At 40.0% G+C, this 21,708-nt stretch overlaps 1 protein-coding gene across 5 annotated transcripts in view; it reads left to right on the top strand.

Annotated features, from left to right (window-relative positions):
- Positions 1 to 19,721, top strand: part of dsh (Segment polarity protein dishevelled) — a 47,100-nt gene extending 27,379 nt beyond the window's left edge. For 3 of the 5 annotated variants that reach the window (XM_076186931.1, XM_076186930.1, XM_076186928.1), the window contains 4 exons: positions 398 to 565; positions 10,391 to 10,630; positions 14,807 to 15,278; positions 17,445 to 19,721. In XM_076186931.1, the coding sequence (XP_076043046.1) occupies positions 398 to 565; positions 10,391 to 10,630; positions 14,807 to 15,267 (869 nt within the window). In that variant the 3' untranslated portion in view covers positions 15,268 to 15,278; positions 17,445 to 19,721. The remainder of the gene's footprint in view (positions 1 to 397; positions 566 to 10,390; positions 10,631 to 14,806; positions 15,279 to 17,444) is intronic. The other 2 variants (XM_076186929.1, XM_076186933.1) reach the window with 2 other exon arrangements.
- The last annotated feature ends 1,987 nt before the right edge of the window (positions 19,722 to 21,708 follow it).

The following is a 21,708-nucleotide window of genomic DNA, read 5'->3' on the forward strand; positions in this document are numbered from 1 at the left end:
CCAGTTTACTTCCATATGTTCCACAACCATGCACATTTAATTACCCAGTCACTAAAAGTTCTGGATGGCCTCCTCCCCCCAGACCCCTCATGTGCTTTGACTTTTCTTAGAGGGAACTCTTAATCCCGTTTAGTCACTTTTTATGATATGCATAGGAAGCACTGGTAGAATCCCATTTCCACAACCACAAGGGACTTGAATTTTATATTGTTTCCATTAACAGTATCCATGATAATTTGATTTTGATGATTTTATGTTAAGAACAGAATAGATTGCTAGGAATTTATCTTTTTTGTTTTCATTAACTGTTTTTATATATTATTACATACAAATGTAATGGATTTTTCTATTGAACCAAATAGGTAAGGTAATAAAGATTCCTTTGTTGTTTATATAGGTGCTGATGTCGTTGAATGGTTGCATCAACGTGTTGAAGGATTTGGAGAAAGAAGGGAAGCCAGGAGGTATGCTGCTCAGATGCTCAAAGCTGGCTACATCAGACATACTGTCAACAAGAAGGATTTTTCAGAACAATGTTACTATGTCTTTGGTGACCTCTGCACCAGTAAGTATGACTTTTCTTTTGGAGGAGGAATGCAGAAACTTTAGATATTGCTGTTAGATGATTTTTTTTTTTTTTTTTTTATTAATTTATTGGCAGTAGACTGGAAGTGAACATTAAGGGAGAGCGACTGGAGGAAGTGGATAGTTTTAGATACTTGGGTGCAAGTGTAGCAGGAAAAGGTGGAGTGAAGGTGGAGGTAGAATGTAGATTGAGAGAAGCGAGTAAATGCCTTGGTGGTTTAAAGAGTGTAATGAGAAATAGACATTTGGGAATGGATGCGAAGCGGAGACTGTATGAAGGAGTGATTGTGCCAACAGCACTGTATGGGGCAGAAACGTGGAACATAAGAGAAGAAGAGAGAAGGAGTTTGAATGTGTTTGAGATGAGGTGTCTGAGAAGTATGGTGGGGGTTACTAGGCTAGATAGAGTGAGAAATGAGGAGGTGAGGAGGAGAACAGGGGTGAAAAAGGATTTGGGAGAGAGGGTTGATGAAAGAATATTAGGATGGTTTGGACACATGGAAAGAATGAGTGACGAAAGACTAGTAAAAGAGGTATGGAAGGCAGATGTGGAGGGAGTGAACATGAGGGGACGTCCTAGGATGAGGTGGATGGATGGGGTGAAGGGGGCTTTGGGGAAGAGGGGAATGTCTGTTGAGGAAGGAAGGGAGAGGACGGAAGACAGAGGTGAGTGGAGAATGGTTGTATATGGATGATGTTGTGACGACATGAGGAGGAATAGGCGGGGGGGTGGGGGGTGGGGTAGTATGTGTGAGTAAATTTTGACGCAGCCCGAAGGGATTTCTCCCCGTCCTCTCCTTATATGCAAGGGGGGACGGAGAGGGGGGGTCGCCGATTAAATGAAGCGGCCTTGCTGTGGATGTACTGTGTCTTGCGACACTGCTTCTGACCCAGGGCGGTGGGCAGGGTTCAGGGATGACCCGTCATCCAGGAGGTGCTCAGATGAGAGGAAGGGTGGGAGGGGTGTGGAGTGTTTTTAGGGATGAAATGGGTGGGAGTGTTTTTATGCCTTTCTTTTTGTGGCTACCTCCCTTGGAAGGGGGAAAAAGCCTTGGTATATGTATGTATGTACTAATTTATTGGTGCCTTGCATTTCACTAAGTGGAAAACCTGCTGCCTAATGGTGGCTGGCAATAGTCCTAGAGCTTTTCCATAGAACTCTGTGTGAAGAAACTAGACTGTTGTCTGCATTGCACCTGTGTAGGATTGCTTCTATGTCACTGATTTAGAGTGGTAGGGGAAGGAGAGTAATCGCTGTATTTCATTTTTCAAGTGTTGGAACTTACCAGTTTTGGAAACGTAAGCTCTATATCCAAAATGAGGAAACTAAATTCAATCATTCCTTGTATGACCTTCAGCCCACATGTCAATGTCTGAGGGTGAAAGTCAACAAGAAAATAAGTAGAGTAAAGAATGTTGAAAGCATAGGCTTTGGACAGCAGAATGAAACTAATCATAGTCTTCAAACAATTCTTGAGAACCACACTTGATTGCACATCCACAGCATGGCCCCACCAATCATGAAAGCATAGACACCTCACATGATGCACCAGAATCACCCAAATAAAACACCTGCACAGAAACTAAAATCCTCTCAAGAGAATATCACATAGAAATGATAGGAAGACAGTGGTATGCAATTGTCCCCCCAACCGCACCCAGCCTTCTCTTACATCTTAAAAGTGCAACCAACTGGGGAAAAAAAAAAAATGCACCAGTAGTATGCTACTCAAACATCTACAACCTGCCACATGCACCACACAGTATGTCCATATAAAAACACATTCACACTTACATATACCAAAGGCTTTTTCCCCCTTACAAGGGAGGTAGCCAAAAAATCAGACATAAAAACCATTCCCACCCTAATACACTCCAATCCCCACCACCCTCCACCCTCCCTCTTATCTTGGCACCTCCTGGATGACAGGTCATCCCTGCATTTTGTCTACTGCCCTGAGTCAGTAGCACCCGGTCTCAGGATTGAACCAGTCACTCATTTCTCTCTTCCACACAACTCCCAGTTATCTCCCCTTCCTATATTCCTGTTTCTTCTCCTCCTCCTACACAAGGAGGTCATTACCCTGACACCAGCCCTTCCACATTATCTCCGATTAGCCAGCAACTTAATAAGCAACCCAGACCTTTACACTTGCCTTGCATGCCCTAAACCCATAAACTGCATACACATCGCTTTTTCAGTAAATTTGAAGGAAACACTTAGTTTGTATTTACATTTGGGAAAGAGAGCTGTGTTTATTAAGTGACCAAAATGGTAAAATAGAGTAAATTCAACATAATTGTTATATGCACAAAATGGAGAATGATGAAGGAGAAAGACAGAAAATGAACCAACGAAAAGAAGATTGGATGTCAGCAAAGTGGAATCACCACTGGGGGTCATACCTAAGAAATTTTGTATAATGGATACCCCAATATCTGCTTAAAAGTTTGATACATATACCAAAGGCATTTTCCCCCTTACATGGTGGGTAGCCACAAAGAAAAAGGCATAGAAATCACTCCCACCCATTTCATTTCCCATATATTCCACTCCCCTTTACCCCCCTCCCTCCCTCCTATCTTGGCACCTCCTGGTTTGATAATAATGTATTTTCATGGTTTATAAAAGAAAGTGGTATACTAGGCAGAGGTTTAGAATTGGAAAGAGAATCTATGTATAAAAATGTCCTAAGAAATTGAGAGATTGCAAAATTGATAGAGGAACTAATGATAGAAAGTTGAATGCAAGGCAATGTACAGAAAAGTGAACCAACTAAAAAGAGCTAATCCCAAGACTAACAGGGAGCTAAATGATCTAAAAAAGGAATTAAACATGGTCAAAAGTGAAAACGAAAGAATGAAAAATGAAACTACAAACAAAAATGAGGTTTTGAAAAAAGAAGTGAAAGAACAAATACAAGCGGTGACCAGTAAAGTTGGAGAAACAAAGAGACAGGTCTCCAAGAAATAAAAAATCAATGGAAAGTGGAACAAGAAAAAAAAAATTAAATAGTACGGCAACAAGTGGAAGAAAATGCTAAAGAAGCTGTAATTAAAGTAATTAAGGAAAAAGATAATTGTGTCAGAGAAAGTGGATAAAAAAAAATGTATTGTAGTTTATGGTATTAAAGAAAAACATAATGTACCCAGATACCAAAGAAAAAAACAAGAGAAAGAAATTGCAAAAGAAATTCTAAGAGATACAAGAGGAGGGACAAGTAATGGACAAAGAAATTGAAGAAGTACATAGGATGGGACAATACTCTATAAAAAAAATATATATATATATAGATTGGCCAAACTGGATCTACCAACCCTGGAACAAAAAAAAAAGAGAACGAGGAGATCTACTGGCCATTTACAGAATTATGAAAGGGATGGAAGTCCTTGACAGAGAAGATTTATTAAAGTGGGATAAGACAAACAAGAGAACATGAAAAGAAACTTGAAAGGGATAGTTATAGAAGAGATCTGAAAAGAATAGTTTCCCACACAGAGTGGTAGATATCTGGAACAAATTGGATGAGACAACAATGTGTGCAAAAACTATACGAGAATTTTAGAACAAACTTGATGCTGAAAGATACAAAGACGGGTCGCTATAAGCATAGCTCACTTCCCGTATAATACAACTAGGTAAATACATCCATTACATGTCATGATTAGCTGCATGAAGGCAAACATGGGTGGGAAAAACAAGGTTTAAGTAAAAGTTGAGCACCAACTCTAGATGTAAGAAGGGGGTGGGGAGAGGTGGTGAGGTGGAGTGAGGTGACAACCATGCTTTTCTAGTCGTGGCCAAAGACAGTCTGTCAACAGGGGAGGGGAAAAGAGAAGAGGGCAATTGAGGCAGCAAGCTAGGCTTGCAGTGTGATTCTCTAAGGTGATCAGCTTCTTCATTGATTCCATCCAGCTGACTGAGTCAGGTCATGACCCAAGCTCTTAATGGGATACTAGGGAAAAGTGTCAATGCCTGGGAAGCCAGGCGCAAGAAGCATTGCACATGGATTCCTCAAAGAACTGCTGTCTGTCCCGATGCGGCCTGCTAAGGTGCAGGTGTTTTCTTGGGACAATGTGGTAGCTGACAGGGTCCATTCTAAGGATGCTGATCTAGCCAAGATAGAATGTATGGTGTTGGTACTACACATGCATTTCCTCATAGAACCGCTCGTGAGACCCATGTGGCCAGGTGGTAAGAGTGATTCCCCTGGGACATTGTGCTGGTTGAGTGGTCATGAGAAGATGTGAAGACAACTCCCTAACACATGCCTTATAAGGGAGGTAGCAAAGTCAAAGGCACATACCTACTCCCAGTTTACTCTCCTCCACCACCTTTTCCTACCTCTCATCTTAGCTCCTTGTGGATGATGTGTCATCCCTGTATCTTGGCCATTGCCCTGGCCAATATTGAATCCACCAAAAATGTACAACACTCACCAACACAAACCAGTATACAAAAAGCTGGAGCTGGAACCAACACACAACAGTTACACCCGTAAGCGTATCCTAAACATACTATGGATTAATATAGACTTGCTAACAAACAGGGCTGCTCCACTTTTTGCTTAAACACAACATACACCACTTATTTAAGAAACAAAACCATCAATACCAAAGGACTTCTTTCCCCATACAAGAGAAGTAGCCTGCCACCCCCCACCCATCAGTGATTTCTCCCTACCCACTGCCCAGGTCAGAAGCAGTGCAGCAAAACACAGCACTTATGAAAACTCTTGACGGCACCTATTTACCTTTTCCTCTTTACCTGACTCGCCCCCCTCACTCTTTTTGCTGCCTTCAAAAACATATTTTTATCCATTTCCAAACTTCTCAATTTTATCAAAAAACTATACATACATAACCAATGTCTATTTCCCCCTTACAAGGGAGGTAGCCAAAAAACAAAAGCATAAAATCCACTCCCACCCATTCCATCCCCACATACTTCACTCCCATTCACCCCCTTCCCTTCTTATCTTGGCTCCTCCTGGATGACGGAGTGAGGGAGTACATATTTACCTAGTTGCATCATACAGGAAGGGGAGCTGTGCTCATAGTGACCCATCTTTGTATCTTGCAACATCTAGTTTGTTCTTAAATTCTTGTATGGTGTTTGCACACACTATTGTTTTGTCCAATTTGTTCCAGACATCCACTACTCTGTGTGGATTTTTTTTCTTCCAGATGTCTTCTATAACTATCCTTTTAGAGTTTCTATTCATGTCCCCTTGTTTTTCTTCTATCCCACTGTAATAACTCTTCTCCGTCAAAGATTTCCAAGCTTTTCATGATTCTGTAAATGGCCAATATATCGTCTCTCTTCTTTGTTCCATGGTTGGTAATTCCAATTTAGACAATCTTTGTTCATATGTCAATTTTGAAAGTGTTGGGGCCATCTTTGTCATTGGTCTTTGGATTCTTTCTATTTTCCTTATATTCTTTTTTGTGCTGGGTGTCCATAGTGTTGCAGCGTACTCCAGGTCTTATCAGTGTGACTAGTATTTTTTACCATTACCTCATCCAAGTAATTAAAAATCACCTTTATTGATCTTGGTAAATTGTAGGCTTCTCTGACTATTTTGTTTATATGCTTGTCTGGGGACATGACTTTGGTGATAATTATTCCTAGGTCCTTTTTGGAACCAACTTTCTTTACTTTGTACCAATTTTATATTCTGATATTCTTTTTTTACTTTTTCCAAATTCCATTATACTACATTTCTTAATGTTGAAGTTCACTTCCCACTTCTGACTCCATTCCCAAACTTTGCCCAGGTCTCTGTAACAATTCACAATCTTTTTCTGTACTTTAGTAGTTTTGCATCGTCTGCAAAGAAGTTCATATAACATTCTACGCCTTCATCCATGTCATTTACATATATAGCAAACATTATTGGGGCCAATACTGAACCCTGTGGGACTCCACTTATCATTTTTTCCCAAGTAGAGTTTTTAGCTTTGAGTACCACTCTCATATTTCTCCCATGCAAGAAATCCTCCATCCATTTCAATAATTTTCTGTGTACACCTCCTGTTGTCTTGAGTTTTCTTAATAGTTTTTTGTGTGGTACTTTATCAAATGCCTTTTGCAAGTCCAGGAAAGCACAGTCTGCCCATCTGTCCCTTTCTTGCATTATATCTATTAACCTTGTGGGGGGAAAGAATACTGCCACCAAGTCTTCCTACTCGAGTTGTAAGAAGCAACAGAAATGGGACTGGAATTAGAATTAGGCATCCTTCTCCCTGTAGCTCCAAAGGGGACATCCCTAAAAAATGTAAAGGCATAAGAGGGTATCAGAATTTTCCAACCAGTACCCTAAGGTTTGGGTCTTTTAATGTGCATGGGCATGGTATAGATGAGAGTAAAAGGGAAGAGATAGGCAGTATGTTTGTGAGAAGAAAGTTGCATGTGTTGGCATTCAGTGAAACTAAATTGAGAGGGAGAAGCTAGTGTGAGTTTGGAGGTGTAGTTGGGATGTTCTCAGGAGTGAAGAGAGGATGAGGGAGAGAGAAGGGGTGACTATACTAGTAAGTGAAGAGATAGGTAAGTTTGTAGTAGAGTGGAAGGAGGTTTCTTCAAGCTTGATGTGGATGAAGGTGAAACTGGGGAGATGTGGGTATTTGTAAGTGTATATAGGCCTGGTAGTAAGAAGAGTGTAGCGGAAAGGGAGGCATTTTGGATGGATTTAAATGAGTGCATAGAGGGATTAGGGAGAAATGTCAATATAGTGGTATTGGGAGACCTTAATGCTAGTAGGAAATGAACCAATAGACGGAGTGGTTGGGAAGTGTGGAGTTCCAGGAAAAAATCATAGAGTTGATGGTGGAGATGTGTCTAGACTGAGTTGATGATAGCAAATACAGTGTTTCAGAAGAAAGTCAAGCATAAGTACACATGGGAGAGGATGGAAGGGTGGTAGAGCATTAATGGACAATATAGTTATAACCAAGAGTATAGTAGGAAGAGTTAAGGATGTACATGTTTTAAGAGGAGAGAGACGGGGTATATCAGATTATTTTTTGGCAGAAGGCAAGTTGAGAGTGGAGGATAGATGGAGAAAGAGGAAAAGGACAAAAGCTAGGGAGGTGCTTAGAGTGAACTGCTGGAATGAGAAAGAAAAGGAGAAGTACAAGAAGCTGAGAGAAGAGTGGGAGGGAGTGATTGTGACAACAGCACTGTATGGGGCAGAAACATGGAACATAAGAAAGGAAGAGTTTGAATGTGTTTGAGATGAGGTGCCTGAGAAGTATGATGGGGGTTACTAGGCTGGATAGAGTGAGAAATGAGGAGGTGAGGAGAACGGGGGTGGAAAGGGAGTTGTGAGGTACGGGTGATGTTATTGTGATGGTTGGAAAAGATGGAAAGAATGAGTAAAGACTAGTAAAAGAGGTGTGGAAGGCAGATGTGCAAGGAGTGAACATGAGGGGGCAACTTAGGATGAAATGGATGGATGGGGTAAAAGGGGCTTTGGGGAAGGGGAATGTCTGTTGAGGAAGGACGGGAGAGGACAGAAGATAAGGGTGAATGGAGAATGGTTGTGTATGGATGATGCTGTGATGAATGAGGTGGAGTGGTGGAGGATGGTGGGGTGAGGGAGTATGTGTGAGAAATAAATTGATGCAGCCAAAAGAGAGGGGGGTCACCGATTTAATGAAGTAGCCTTGCTGTGGATGTGCTGTGTCTTGCAACACTGCTTCTGACCCAGGGTGTGGGCAAGATGCAGGGATGACCCATCATCCAGGAGGTGCCAAGATAAGAGGGTTGAGGGGAGTGGAGTATGTTAGTATATTGTTCTCCTCCAGACGTTTAGTTCATCTATTTTTGATGACTGTCACAAATTTTAGCTATTGTACTTGTAAGGGAGACCGGTCTATAGTTTGTTGGGTCTTCCTTATCTCCCCCTTTATATATAGGCACAATATTGTCATTTTTCCAGTCACCCAGTACCTTTCCTTGAGTGAGCAATCTATTATCTCATATTTTGTCCATTAGTTCATCTATACATTCTTTTAGTATTCAGTTTGCAATTCTGTCCAGGCAGTGTGATTTTCTGACATCAAGGTTCATTATTTGATCTCTTATTTATTTCTGTGTCACAATTATTTGACACAGCCCAAAGGGATTTCTCCCGCTCTTCTCTTTTTCTGCATGATGGGACATAGAGGGGTGGTCACCGATAAAATGAATTGGCCTTGCTGTGGATGTGCTTTAAAAAAAATTATACATATACCAAAGGCCTTTTCCCCCATACAAGGGAGGTAGCCAAAAAACAAAGGCATAAAATTCACTCCCACCCATTCCATCCCCATATACTCCACTCCCTTCCCCCCCTCCCTCCCTCCCTCCCTCTTATCCTGGCTGCACCTGGATGGTGAGTCATCCCTACATCTTGTCCAATGCCCTGCAGGTCAGAAGCAGTGTCACAAGACACAGCACATCCACAGAAAGGCAGCTTCATTAAATCGACACACCCCCCCCCATCCCCTCAGGCAGAAATGGAGAAGATGGAAAGAAATCCCTTCAGACTGTGTCAATCTATTTTTCACGCATACTCCCCCCCCCATCCCCCACCCACTCCCATTCATACATCACAGCATCATCCATACACAACCATTCTCCATTCACCCCTATCTTCTGACTTCTCCCTTCCTTCCTCAACAGACATTCCTGTCTTTCCCAGTGCCTCTTTTATCCAATCCATCCATCTTATCCTTGGTTGTTCCCTTATGCGCACTCCTTCTACCTCTGCCTTCCACACCTCTTTTACTAATCTTTCTTCACAAAAAAAATGTAAAAAAAGAAAGAAATCCTACTTTGTTTTTCCTCTTTGCTCCTTTATCTTATGTTTTACTTCTCTCTTTTTGTTATATCTCTCATATGCTTCTCTTGTTCTACTTTGCAACCAATCCACATATGCTTGCTTCTTCTCTTTTACTACCATTTCCTTGTCATCTCACTACTCACTACCCTCCCTTCTATTCCCTCCCAACCACCTCCACACTAGGGTAATGACTGATTGTTATTGTGAAGTATTAATTGCTCAGTAGCATATACCCAATATATTAAGGACTGTTTTGGATGCCCCTAAGAATTAGTCACATATCATTTGTCTATGTTTGAGTAAAATCTCAAGAAGGAATTGTGCTATTTTTGTACTACAACAATCCCTCCATTATGCTGTTCCCATAAAACTGTCCTTTGCCACTTCTTTGAGTATACTTTGCCTTTTCCCGTTGATTCCCATGCGAATCCTAAAAGCCGACAGAGTGGTATGCAGTGATGGAACTAGGTTTCCAGCTCTCTGTTTAGTTGTACTACAAGAGTCAAGGCATAAGAGGGTTTGGGAGATTTCCGACAACATCCCTAAAATTTGGGTCATAGGGAAAAAAAATTATGATATCCTTGGTATTCTATAGGGATGGTGTAGTTTTAACTATAACAGTTATTTATTTGGAATTATGTGATTATAGACAGTGGTTAGATATCAGTTTTATTTATTATATTTTTTATATATTTATTTATTTTTATTTTTTATTTTTTTTCTAGTGTAGTCAATAAAAAAAATTCATACTACTCCTGGAGTGGTTTTATTGTACAAGTTTTCATTATAAATGTTGTTTATCTTTACTGTTTTTATTCTATGTATATACTAAGGGCAATGCTTATTGGTTGGACTTTTATCTTCAGGCCTTTTTGTATATACTGTATGTTGTCATTCCCGTAGCCTAGTCGTGGTGTTCTTGGTGTTAATTTATAATCGGTTAACACAACCTTTTCTAAATGGCGACACTTGCCAAACAGGTTACATTCCTTTGACAGGCCTTGCTGGTCTCAAACTGGATGAGGACACCCTTAGTGAAGCAGACCGAGACACGTTGGCCCCATTACCGCCACCTTCAGCCACATCCCCCTGGGGAGGGCCGCACATGCCTTATGCTGGCACCTATGTTCCCCCTGCTACAGGATATGCACCCATGCCCTTCAACTACACCAATGAGTCTTACACCTTCAACAGGGAAGGGAGCACAAACAGTGGATCAGGTAAGGGGTGGTGGGCGGTAAAGAGTTAACCTGAGGAGGTAGTAGAAAATCCACTCAGCAGAGGAAAGTGTATCAATAAGTAGACCTGATGTTTCATTTCCCTAGAATTTGTTGTTTTCTGAAGAAAGGGTAGATTACCATGTAACACTGGCCTAGCTTTCTTGTGTGGTATTTAATTTGTTGTAGCTTACGTGAAGGAGCTTTCCTCATAGGGACCTATCTCTTATTCTCCAATTATCATACTTTGTTTTAAAGTCGTGTCTGGTTCTATCTTGGGCAATATTATCTTCTAGGCTGCTCTAGGAATATATGCATCTTTGTGGACTCTCTCTTTAGCATTGTATTTTTCTCTATCACTTTTTCTCTCTATTTCTTTCTATATATATGTTTCTCTCTATATCTCTATTACTTATTTCTCTCTCATTTTTCTCATTCATTTCTCTCTCTTTCCTCTCTTCTCTTTCATTTTCCTCTCTCTCTCTTCCCTCTCTCTTTCTTCTCTTTCTCTCTTTTCCTCTTTTTCCTTCCTCTCTCTCTTTCTCTTTCCTATCTCTTTCCTCTCTCGCTCTCTCTCTCACTTCTCTCTTCTCTCTCATTCTCTCTCACCATCCCCCGGATTAAATGCCAAGCATTTGTTAGGCATTGATCTTGCTAGATGAAACTTCTCCATCATCCTCAGTCCTCGCACAAATTCTTTTCTTTAGTCTCTTCCAGATTTCCTCCTATTGTCCCTACAGCAGATTTTATATCATCCCTCCATCTGTTTCTTGGCCCTCCCACTCTTCTTTGTCCTACAGGTCTCTATTTGCTTAATAGGTATTTCCCATTTGTAGCTCTGCATTTTTTTGGGGGTCAGTGAAATTAATTTTCCACTTCTGGTTTAAGACAAATGATGTTTAGATTCTCTCTCTCTCTCTCTCTCTCTCTCCTCTCTCTCTCTCTCTCTCTCTCTCTCTCTCTCTCTCTCTCTCTCTCTCTCTCTCTCTCTCTCTCTCTCTATCTCTCTCTCTCTCTCTCTCTCAACAATAACAACAACCAACAGTCCTCATCTCTCACTGTTATCATGATCTTCACATCATCTTTCATACTTCCATTGTATTATTGATGCACATGAAGAACATAATATAAGCCATATAGACCCTTGTGGGACTCCACTATTCCTTGCCCTCTATCCTGATACCTGATGGTTTACCATCTTTCAGGAAACTTTTCAACCATTCAGAAAGTGGATCTCTTAGTCAAAATTCCATAGTAATCAATCGTGAGTTACTATTATCAAAAGCCCTCTCTTGACCTAGGTGCCCACAATCCACTCGGCCCTCTCTCCCGTAGCACATCATTCTTGAGTAAAAGCTTAGAGGTTAAACACACACAATCCCCTAAATCTGAAGATGAAATAATTGTCCAAATGTTTACTTCTTCAGGGTTTGACCCACCAATCTTTTACACTTATTTCATACAGTTTCACTTTAGTACTGGTCGAGGACACCAGTCTGTAATTTATTGGTAACTTTTTACATACTTATTCCTTTATGCATTAACGTCACAGTCCTTTTTAAATCCTGTGGCACTACTCTTTCATGCAATGAACACACATTTAGACTGTGAATCTTGTTTGCCAATGACTCCTTGGATCAAGGAGAGGCTGGGTCCAACTTCCCAGCAGAATAAGAAAGACCAGAAGAGGGATTAAGCTTCACACTAAACTTATCACTGCCCCATTGTAAGTGGACACACCAACCCTCCTTACACATGGAGGTTTGGCCTTGTGCAGCTGGTACTTGGTCTCTGTATTGGGGCGAGAAACTCTATTCATTTTACCACTTTTTTACAACTATCTCCCCCTCTTTTATTTCAATTTTTCACAAGGAGGTCAGTACCCCAGCACCTACCCACTCACACCACCTAGTAGCCATAGACATAGAAACCAACCCAAGCCCATACACTCGGCCAACATGTACAAAACCAATCCACTTTTAACACGCAACTATTAAGTGCAACACATACCACTCATGGATCTACCCCACATGCACTACACTCATACATTCATACATACATATACCAAAGGCTTTTTTCCCCTTACAAGGGAGGTAGCCAAAAGACAAAGGCATAAAAAACCATTCCCTACCATTCCATCCCTAATACACTCCACTCCCCTCTGCCTTCTACCCTCCCTCTTTTTCTTCGCATCTCCTGGATGACAGGTCATCCCTGCATCTCACCCACTGCCCTGGGTCAGAAGCAGTGACTCAAGACACAGCACATCCACAGTAGGTGAGTGTAGGGCTGTGCATCCACAGCACTACACTTATGTACATAAAATAGGACACAAAGAATTGGAGCTGCAACCACCACACAACAACCTGTACACTCAAAAACGTACCCTTTACATAGTACAAATAAACACATACTGTAGAGCTGCTTCATTTCCTACATAAACACAACATACACATAACTCTGATTCAAGAAACAAACTAACACCCACAGTCTACAATATCCACATGCACAGATTACACAACAGTATGAGAATACAACACAACACAAAGCTTCCCACACAGAGTACTGAATACCTGAAATAATTTAGATAAAGAAACAGTATGTGCAAACACTATTCAAGATTTTGAGAAAAAACTTGATGCTGAAAGATACAAAGATGGGTTACCACGAGCATAGCTCCCTTCCCGTATAATACAACTAGGTAAATACACTGATACACAACAGTATACCTTTGTAAAAATTAAATAAATCAAAAGAATAGATAAAAAATGATTTAATAAATAAATAAACAAATAAAATAAATTAGTCCATTGCCCCAGGAGAACCACATCTCCTGAGTCTGGCAATGGCCACTTGATGGGCCCACAGATCACCTAGAAAAGAAATACTGTGTTCTTATCTAAGGATTGTTACTGTGGGGCATTGTTGGATGAGCTGTTTAATGTTTTCTGAATGATGGTTGCATCTAGCGTAGTTCGATTTTGTGGACAAGACTTTCCTGTGTTGATACTGTTTTAATGCTGAATGATGACCTGAATGTAAATGTGCAGTGTGGTTCTTGTGCTTCTGTGGGTTTGATGTCTGGGGGATGTTGGTGTGAAGTATTGAATTTGGTGCTATGTCTTGAGCTTGTTTAGTGATATTGGTGTATTTATTTACCTAATTGTGGTATACAGGAAAGAAGTAATACTTGTTAGGTCCTATCTCCTACTCTCCATTGTATCATACCTGGCCTCAAGTTCATGTATGGTTCCAACTTGGTTTATATCCTTAATTTCCAATTATCATGTTTAGATTGAGTTCATGTATTGTGCTAGCTTGGGCTATATCACCGTCTAAGCTTTTCCAAGTATTTATGTGTCTACAGTGAGATCTCTCATTAACGGACATTAATTAGCTGTGTTTGCGGTGTTTTTGCTGTGTTTTTGGTGTTTTGGAGTGGATTTTGGGTGGCACAGTGATTGCACGCACTAAACAACGCACCAAAAACACCGAAAACACAGCGAAAACACTGCAAACACAGCTAATTAATATCCGTTAATGAGAGGTCTCACTGTATATGGAAAACTGTACTTCTTTACATCCTCTAGACATACAGTCTTTCGTAATTTGTTCTCGTGATCTCATAAAACCCTTGTATCCCTAATCAAGAGTTTCTTTGTAGTTCATCCCTTTTGACAACCTGAATACTGTACAGTAATCATACCATCTCTTTCTCCTTGCTTTTTCAAAGTTGGCAGACCCAGTGGTTTTAGTCTCCTTGCATGGTTTATCTGCCAGGCTGGGAACCAGTTTGGTAGTAGCTCATTGCTTATATCCTTCACTCTCCCTTAAATAATTATGGTATTTCCTTGCACTATATGGATGAGGCTGTTCCAGTGGTCTATGCATCAGTTCAGAAAATATCTCTTGATATCCCTGAGACTATATATATATATATATATATATATATATATATATATATATATAATATATATATACACACATATTCTATATGTATATATATATATTTTTTCTTCTTTTCTTTTCTTTTCTTTTCTTTTCCCTCTCTCCCCCTTCTCCTCCTCCTCTCCACAACTGTAACCTTTATGGTGGAAATCTTAATGCATTGTATTTCTTTTGAATGTTGTTCTCCGGTAAGAGTTTTGATATTTTCATTGACACTCACTCACCCCACAGGCAGCAGCAGTGGTACTCAGAAGAAAGTTGAGAGGAAATCTACGTCTCCAGGACAGAGTGGTAGCGACAGTGAGGCAGGAAGTCAGAGGAGTGCTCGGCGGTTAGGCAGTGGTGGTGGTAGTGGAGGTAGTGGAGGTGGAGGTGGCGGGGGAGGTGGAGGAGGGTCCAGTGGATCAGAAAGATCCGCAGCCACAACAACATTATCCCAAACGGCGCAGCCACCTCCGCCTCATTTGCCGCCACATCCTACAGGCCTTCCAGGTTTGCAGTCCTCCCATCAACATTCTGTGCCTTCCTCCTACCCACATCCTGCTCCACAAGCTTCTCATCCACATCCCCCACCCACAGCCCCACCCTTGTCTTCATGGCCTATGGATCATACACAGGACATGACTGGCAGTACAACAAGCTTCCACCAGGCTATGAACAATCCTTGCAACTTTTTCATTGATTCTGTTTGAATTTCTTTTTGGTTAGTAGCTTGATCGTTTATTTCTGAAAGTAGATTTTGTTTTTGTTAACACAACTTCTCATTTTATTCACTACTTTTGGTTTGAATCTGCAAGTGTTTTATTATGGTTTTTATGTAATGTTGTAATTTACATTATTTTTAATTCCTTTTCTTATGATTTGATTACAGTTTATATTCTTTCGATAGATTTGCATTAGTGTTGTTGTAGATACTTATGAAAATCTAGACATTACTCATTCTTTTCCAGAGAAAGCTGGTATATACTTTTTATGACTTAAGATTATGCTCATTACTCATTCCATCTTAGACCCTTGTGGTTGAAGGGTCATCCTTGCCCTTTGCTATGCTGCCTTTAGTCTGAGCACTGTGGCAGGAGAAAGGGATGGCACTTTACCCATGAGGTACTAAGATGGAGAGTTTTGGATGGGTGTGGGGAAGTTGTATGCTTTGACTTGACCACTCCCATATAAGGAGGAAATGCCCATTGTTATGTATAAGATTATTTTCTTCTTTCTGCATTTGCTTACGTATTGACTACATGGTTAATGTTACATGCAGCCAATACTCAAGTGGTATTGATCACTTCTGTTAACCAAAATGTTTTCTAAGATGGCGGTTGGGCAATATAGCACAGGAAAGGCTACAAGAAAACTGAAAGAACAGAAGTAAAGCATAACATAAAGGAGGCAAAGAGGAGAGCAGATGTGAAATGGGGAAAGACTATGACAGAAAATTTTGAAAGTAACAAAAAAATTTTTTGGAAAGAAATTAAGAGAGGAAGAGGAGGCGAATCAAGTAGAGGAGAAAAGGTGAAAAGTGCAGATTGAGAGATGATAATGGAAGAGATGGCAGTAAGAGGGCCAGGATACTTTAGGGAGTTGCTAAATGTGAAGGAGGATGGAGGAAGAAAGGTAGTTGCAATGGGAAGTGCTAAGAAAATTACTGTGATGAGTGAGGAAAATGGAGGAAAATTAAGGCAAAATGAAGTGAAGGCAGTTGTTAAGAAGATGAGATCAGGTAAGGCACCTGGGTTGGATGGGTGTCATGCAGAATGTAAAAAAAAAAAAAAAGGAGGTACAGTGATGGTGGACTGGTTGGCGAGGTTATTTAATGCTTGTTTAAGAGAGGGTAGAGTGCCGGAGGACTGGAGGAGTGCCTGTATAGTTCCACTTTACAAAGGAAAAGGGGACAAGTGTGAGTGTAGTAGTCTCAGAGGGATCAGTTTAAGTGTAGTTGGGAAGGCTTATATGAGGGTCTTGATTAAGATGATTAGGAGAGGAACAGTGTGGGTTTAGGACAGGTAGAGGTTGTGTGGATGAGGTTTTTGTGGTAAGACAGATATGTGAGAAGGCTATAGGAAAAGGTAAGGATATTTTTGGGAGCTTTATAAATTTGGAAAAGGCTTATGACGGTAGACAGGAAGGTACTATGGGAGCTATTGCAGATATATGGGATAGAAGGAAACTTTTAAGAGCTTGTGTTGGAATCAGAAATGGAGAGAGTGGTTTGAGGTAAAGGTGGAACTTTGCCAGGGATGTGTTATGTTGACTTGGCTGTTCAATTTATACATAGGGTGGTGCGAGAGGTAAATGCAAGGGTAATGGGTTGGGGATTGTAGATGGTTAAAGAAAATGGAGAAAAGTGGGAGATAAGCCAGTTGTTGTTTGCTGATGACGCTGCACTTGTAGCAGGATCAGAAGAGGGATTGAGGAAGTTAGTGGCTGAGTTTGGGAAGGTGTGCGAAAGAAGAAAATTGAAGATAAATGTGAGTAAAAGTAAGGTGATGAATTAGGGCAATGTAAATGACCAATTCTCATGGAAAACCATTGTGAAAATAGTTTTGATAACCTGATTTTGTATCATGTAAGATATATGTCAAATAATAGTGGAAAACACGACATTAAACCTCTGATCTAGTGATTTTTAACTTTTAATTGGGTGATTTCCTCATTTAATTGGTTCAATTCTGTGTATTGGTGGACCACTTGTTTTGGTTGCAGAATGTATTAATACAATTCACATTATTTCTTAGGGGAAATTTTTATCCAATATTCAACCACTTCCATATGTGAACAAGTTCTTGGAATTAATGAAGTTCAAATATTGAGGTTCCACTGTATTTGAAAATATGGCTGCACAGCAATTGAATGTTTTTTATTTTTGCAGAGGAGGATATCCAGGGCTACCAGTTTGGTGACCGCAGCTAGTTGTGTATGAAACGATTGTCATGCGAGTAGCTGTGGAGGCACTCATGCTTATTCAGAAGAGCTGTGAAGCAAGAGCAGCTGTTGATGGGACAAGATGGAAGCTAGCTGGAGTGCAGTGCAAAGTGGCCTTGTGTGCAAAAAGTGTTGTGCCTCAACTCTCCAGTGGGCTGCGGTTTGTCTTGTCAAGTCATTGTAAATTAAAGTGCAAATGTTTGCCCCAGCAGCTCATCTCACTAGTGATGTTATCAACATGCAAAGCAGCTGTCATGCAAATTGAATGCTAGATTCACTCAAAATGTACTTTATAGCAGTCTTGAGAGCAGTGGGTGCATGCAAAATAAGATGAGTGGTTGAAGACAGTGCAGGAAGAGTTGATTATGTTGCAAGGAACAAATCTGTGCTTTACAATGGTATTAATGATATTATCTTGGCAGCCAAATCTAATAAACATTGTATGTTTTGTCTCATAACTGAAATAGTGCTTGCTTAGATATGATTTGGATATTTTATTACTCTTTTATTAATCTTGAAAAAAGTATCAGAGATTTGTGTTTATTTTATTCTGTATTTAGTGAAATGTAAGGATTCAGACAGGCAAGTATAATGTTAAAAGTTGGTGATGGCTGGTACAGTACAGTTTCCAGTCCTCCTGTTCTTGGGGGAAGATGTGCATTGTATAGAACAAGCAAACATTCAAGCCCATAGGCCAAGTGAGATTTGTCAGCGACAAATTGGACACTTTGTTTGCATTATGCCAAAAGTGTGTGTCAGTGTCAAAGTTTATGCAAAGCATATTGTTTAAACCAAGCCCATGCGCAGCAAAGTGTACCATAGATGGAAGCCATGGTTGGTTATGTGCATATATCTTGCATTTGGATACTGTTGCTGATGGCTTTTATGTCTGGCTAACTTGTTTCCTCATTAGTGTCTTGCCATTTAACTTTTTATCCTTTTTATTTTCTATCATAATTTTTATCTCTAGGTGAGAAAACATTACCCAGTTTGAGGTAATTGTATTCAATCAAGGCTGCATGTTTTCAGATATGAGGAAATATTTCAGGGTTGTGGGCATTGCGGGGTAACAGCCCTGGGGCACAACATGACCAAGTATTATTGAAGCTAGAGGTCTCTATGGTGACAAGTGATCCCATCCATGTTCTCCAATGGCAATGGTTTAGCAACCCAATACCATCTGTCCACTTTCAGGTTTGCAAAGTGAGCGAATACCAAGAATTAAGTTTTATTTTTTGGTATTTTCAGACTAGTCTGGCAGAATGACAGCCATGACCAGGTATTCAAAAGATGGAAAAGTTGACATGACAATAAGATGATGTGCAAACAGATAAGTTTTCATAAATCATAAAATAGTTTGTCAAAAGTTAACAGGAAAGTGAGATAAAATGAAAACAAATGGTTAACATGTGAGTGGTGATCTTTTGCTAGATGAACTAGGGTGGCAGTTGCCTTCATGATCATGAAAGAATGGAAGAAAGGCAGGAAAAAATAAAGAATGTGGGCATTGTAGGGCACTGTTTCTCAGAAGCAGTACCATTGCAGTGGCCTTCATATTTTTAGTCCTCTCCTAGTTTGATCCATACAATTGTTATTCATACACTAGTTAAAAAAGAGAATGTGTATTTGTATACTGTATGCTTCCCTTCATTTGTTGGTACAGGCATCAACCGGGGAAGATTGTAGCCAATCTTTACTTTTATTTTGAACACAAATATTGTAACAGGAAACCATGAACTGTAAGCTCTGAAAACTATAAGCTTACATGTGGCAAGTTTATCACAATATTTAACACAATTTTCTTCAGAAGAATTTCAAGTAAAGTAGAAGCTGCTGCTCACAGTGTAATGAAATCTGAAGACAGTGGGAGACATTTAAGCGATTTGAGTTAATGGTATTGTGGAAGCATAGGAGAAAGTGAAGGAATATTATAGAGACTGATTGTAACAAAAGTGCATGTAAATACATTTTTGTGTGAGTGAGAAGAGATGAGTGAGAGAATGAAAATTACCTTGCAGTGTAACCAAGCCCTGGCTGGTGGAGCAAGGCTGATTTATTGAGGGGAACTTGGCTTGAACTTGTACAGTAAGGTGCAATAAACTACTGTGTTTTTATTGTAAAATATCAGGGTGCAATATGAAAGTGAAACCATAAAATAAATTGCAAAATGGAGTATTTGAAAAAAATGATCCTATGACATTGTTAAATAAAAATATGAATCCTGGTTTATATATTATATTTCTATACTTTTCTTTCATAATGATCATTACTACTTGTTTGATGTGGTCAGATTGTAGGATATATAAAAAAACTTGGATAATTCAATGCAATGTATATACTGTCTTTTGCTCACCCAAGTGAGATGTCCTCAGTATGTATAGTCCACTTGAATGATATATATACATACATATATATGTTGGGAGTGCCAGATAAAAATCATGGTGGAGAGTTGATGATTGCTAAGTCTTTAAGAAAAAAGAAATTGAAGCATAAGTACACGTGGGAAAGGGTGGTTAATAAGGCATTAATGGACTGTGTAGTGGTATACAAAGGAAGGATAGTAAGAATTCTGAATGCCCATGCTTGTAGAGGAGAGAGTGGAGGAATATCAGATAATTTTTGGTGGAATGTAAGTTGAGAGTGGAGGATAGGTGGAGAAAGAGGAAACGGTGAATGATAGAGGTAGGCATGAAAGAGGAATGGGGGGCATTTCAAGGAAGTGACAATCTGTGCAAAGATGGTACGTGAAATGAGAATCAGAGGGAGTAGAAAAAAGGGTAAGTGGTGAGATGATGAAGTGAAGATGGTAGTAGAAGAGAAGCAAGCATTTAGGGATTGGTTGTGAAGTAGGACTCAAGAAACATATGAAAGGTACGAAGAAAAAAGAAGGGAAGCAAAACATACATAAGATAATGGAGGCAAAGAAGAAAGAAAATGTACAATAAGGGAGAAGGAGGATAAAATTTTGAAAGTAAAGAGGCTTTGGAAGTTTACCACTTCTGTACAACTCAAATTCTCATGTGCAGCATTGACTGCCAAACATATGATTCATCACACTATTTGCATTATAAAATATAAGGTCATTGCTGTATTACTCGTTCTCTTTTACTGTGAGTAACAAACACAGAAAACATGATCAAACCAGTTCACGGAATCCAGGGTAACTCGTGTACAACTGCAAAAAATATATATAATCAAGATGTCGACACCAGCATCCTCATATACCTACTTGCTCCTCATGACACCTATGTGAGTTTATCATATTGAAGTGGTTAAGAGAGGAGGCAGAAAGGATAAAAGTTGCTGATGTTGATGATAGAGACAGTAAGGGGAAGATGGGTAGAGTATTTTGAAGAGCTGTTGAATGTGGAGGAGGATAGAGAGGGATTGATGGAGAGAGTGGGAGGTGCTAGGACAATGACAGTGATGGAAGAGGAAAGTAAATACAAAAGGTAAAAGGAGTTTTGAAAATAAAGCAGGTAAGACACCTGGGTTAGATGGGTGTCATGCATTGTCTGAAGAAGGGTTACAGTAATAGTGAACTGGCTAGTAAGATCGTTGAATGTGTTTCTGAGGGAGGGGAGAGTGCCAGAGGGCTGGAGGAGTGCCTGTGTAGTTCCATTTAACAGAAGAAAAAGGGATGTATGATTGTAGTAGTTTTAGAGGGATCAGTTTGTTGAGTAGTTGGGAAGGTTTTGATTGAGAGAATTAGGAAAGTAACAGAGGGAGTACTTGGGGTAAGGAGCAGTGTGGTTTTAGGAAAGGTAGAGGATGTGTGGATCAGTTTTTTGTGGTAAAGCTGATTTGTGAGAAGAATTTGGCAAAAGGTAAGATTTTCTCTTTACTTTTATGGATTTGGAAAAGGCTTACGACAGGGTACACAGGAGGGCACTGTGGGAGATATTGCAGATACATAAGATTGGAGGAAACTGTTAAGAGCAGTAAAGAGGCTTTATGATTGGAAATAGAGCAAGTATTTTACCTAGTTGTATTATACGGGAAGGGAGCTATGCTCATGGTGACCCGTCCTTGTATCTTTCAGCATCAAGTTTATTCTTAGAATTGTGAATAGTATTTGGACACACTGTTTTTTCATCTAAGTTATTCCATATATCCAGTATTCTGTGGTTTGAGATGAAGGTGAAGCTGTGTCATGTCACCATGGCTGTTCAATGTGTACATGGATGGGGTGGTGCGGGAGGTAAATGCAA

The sequence above is a fragment of the Oratosquilla oratoria genome, chromosome 6, assembly GCF_046742065.1.
Source record: "Oratosquilla oratoria isolate Oo_2021 chromosome 6, ASM4674206v1, whole genome shotgun sequence".
In the NCBI taxonomy this organism is placed as follows: domain Eukaryota; kingdom Metazoa; phylum Arthropoda; class Malacostraca; order Stomatopoda; family Squillidae; genus Oratosquilla; species Oratosquilla oratoria.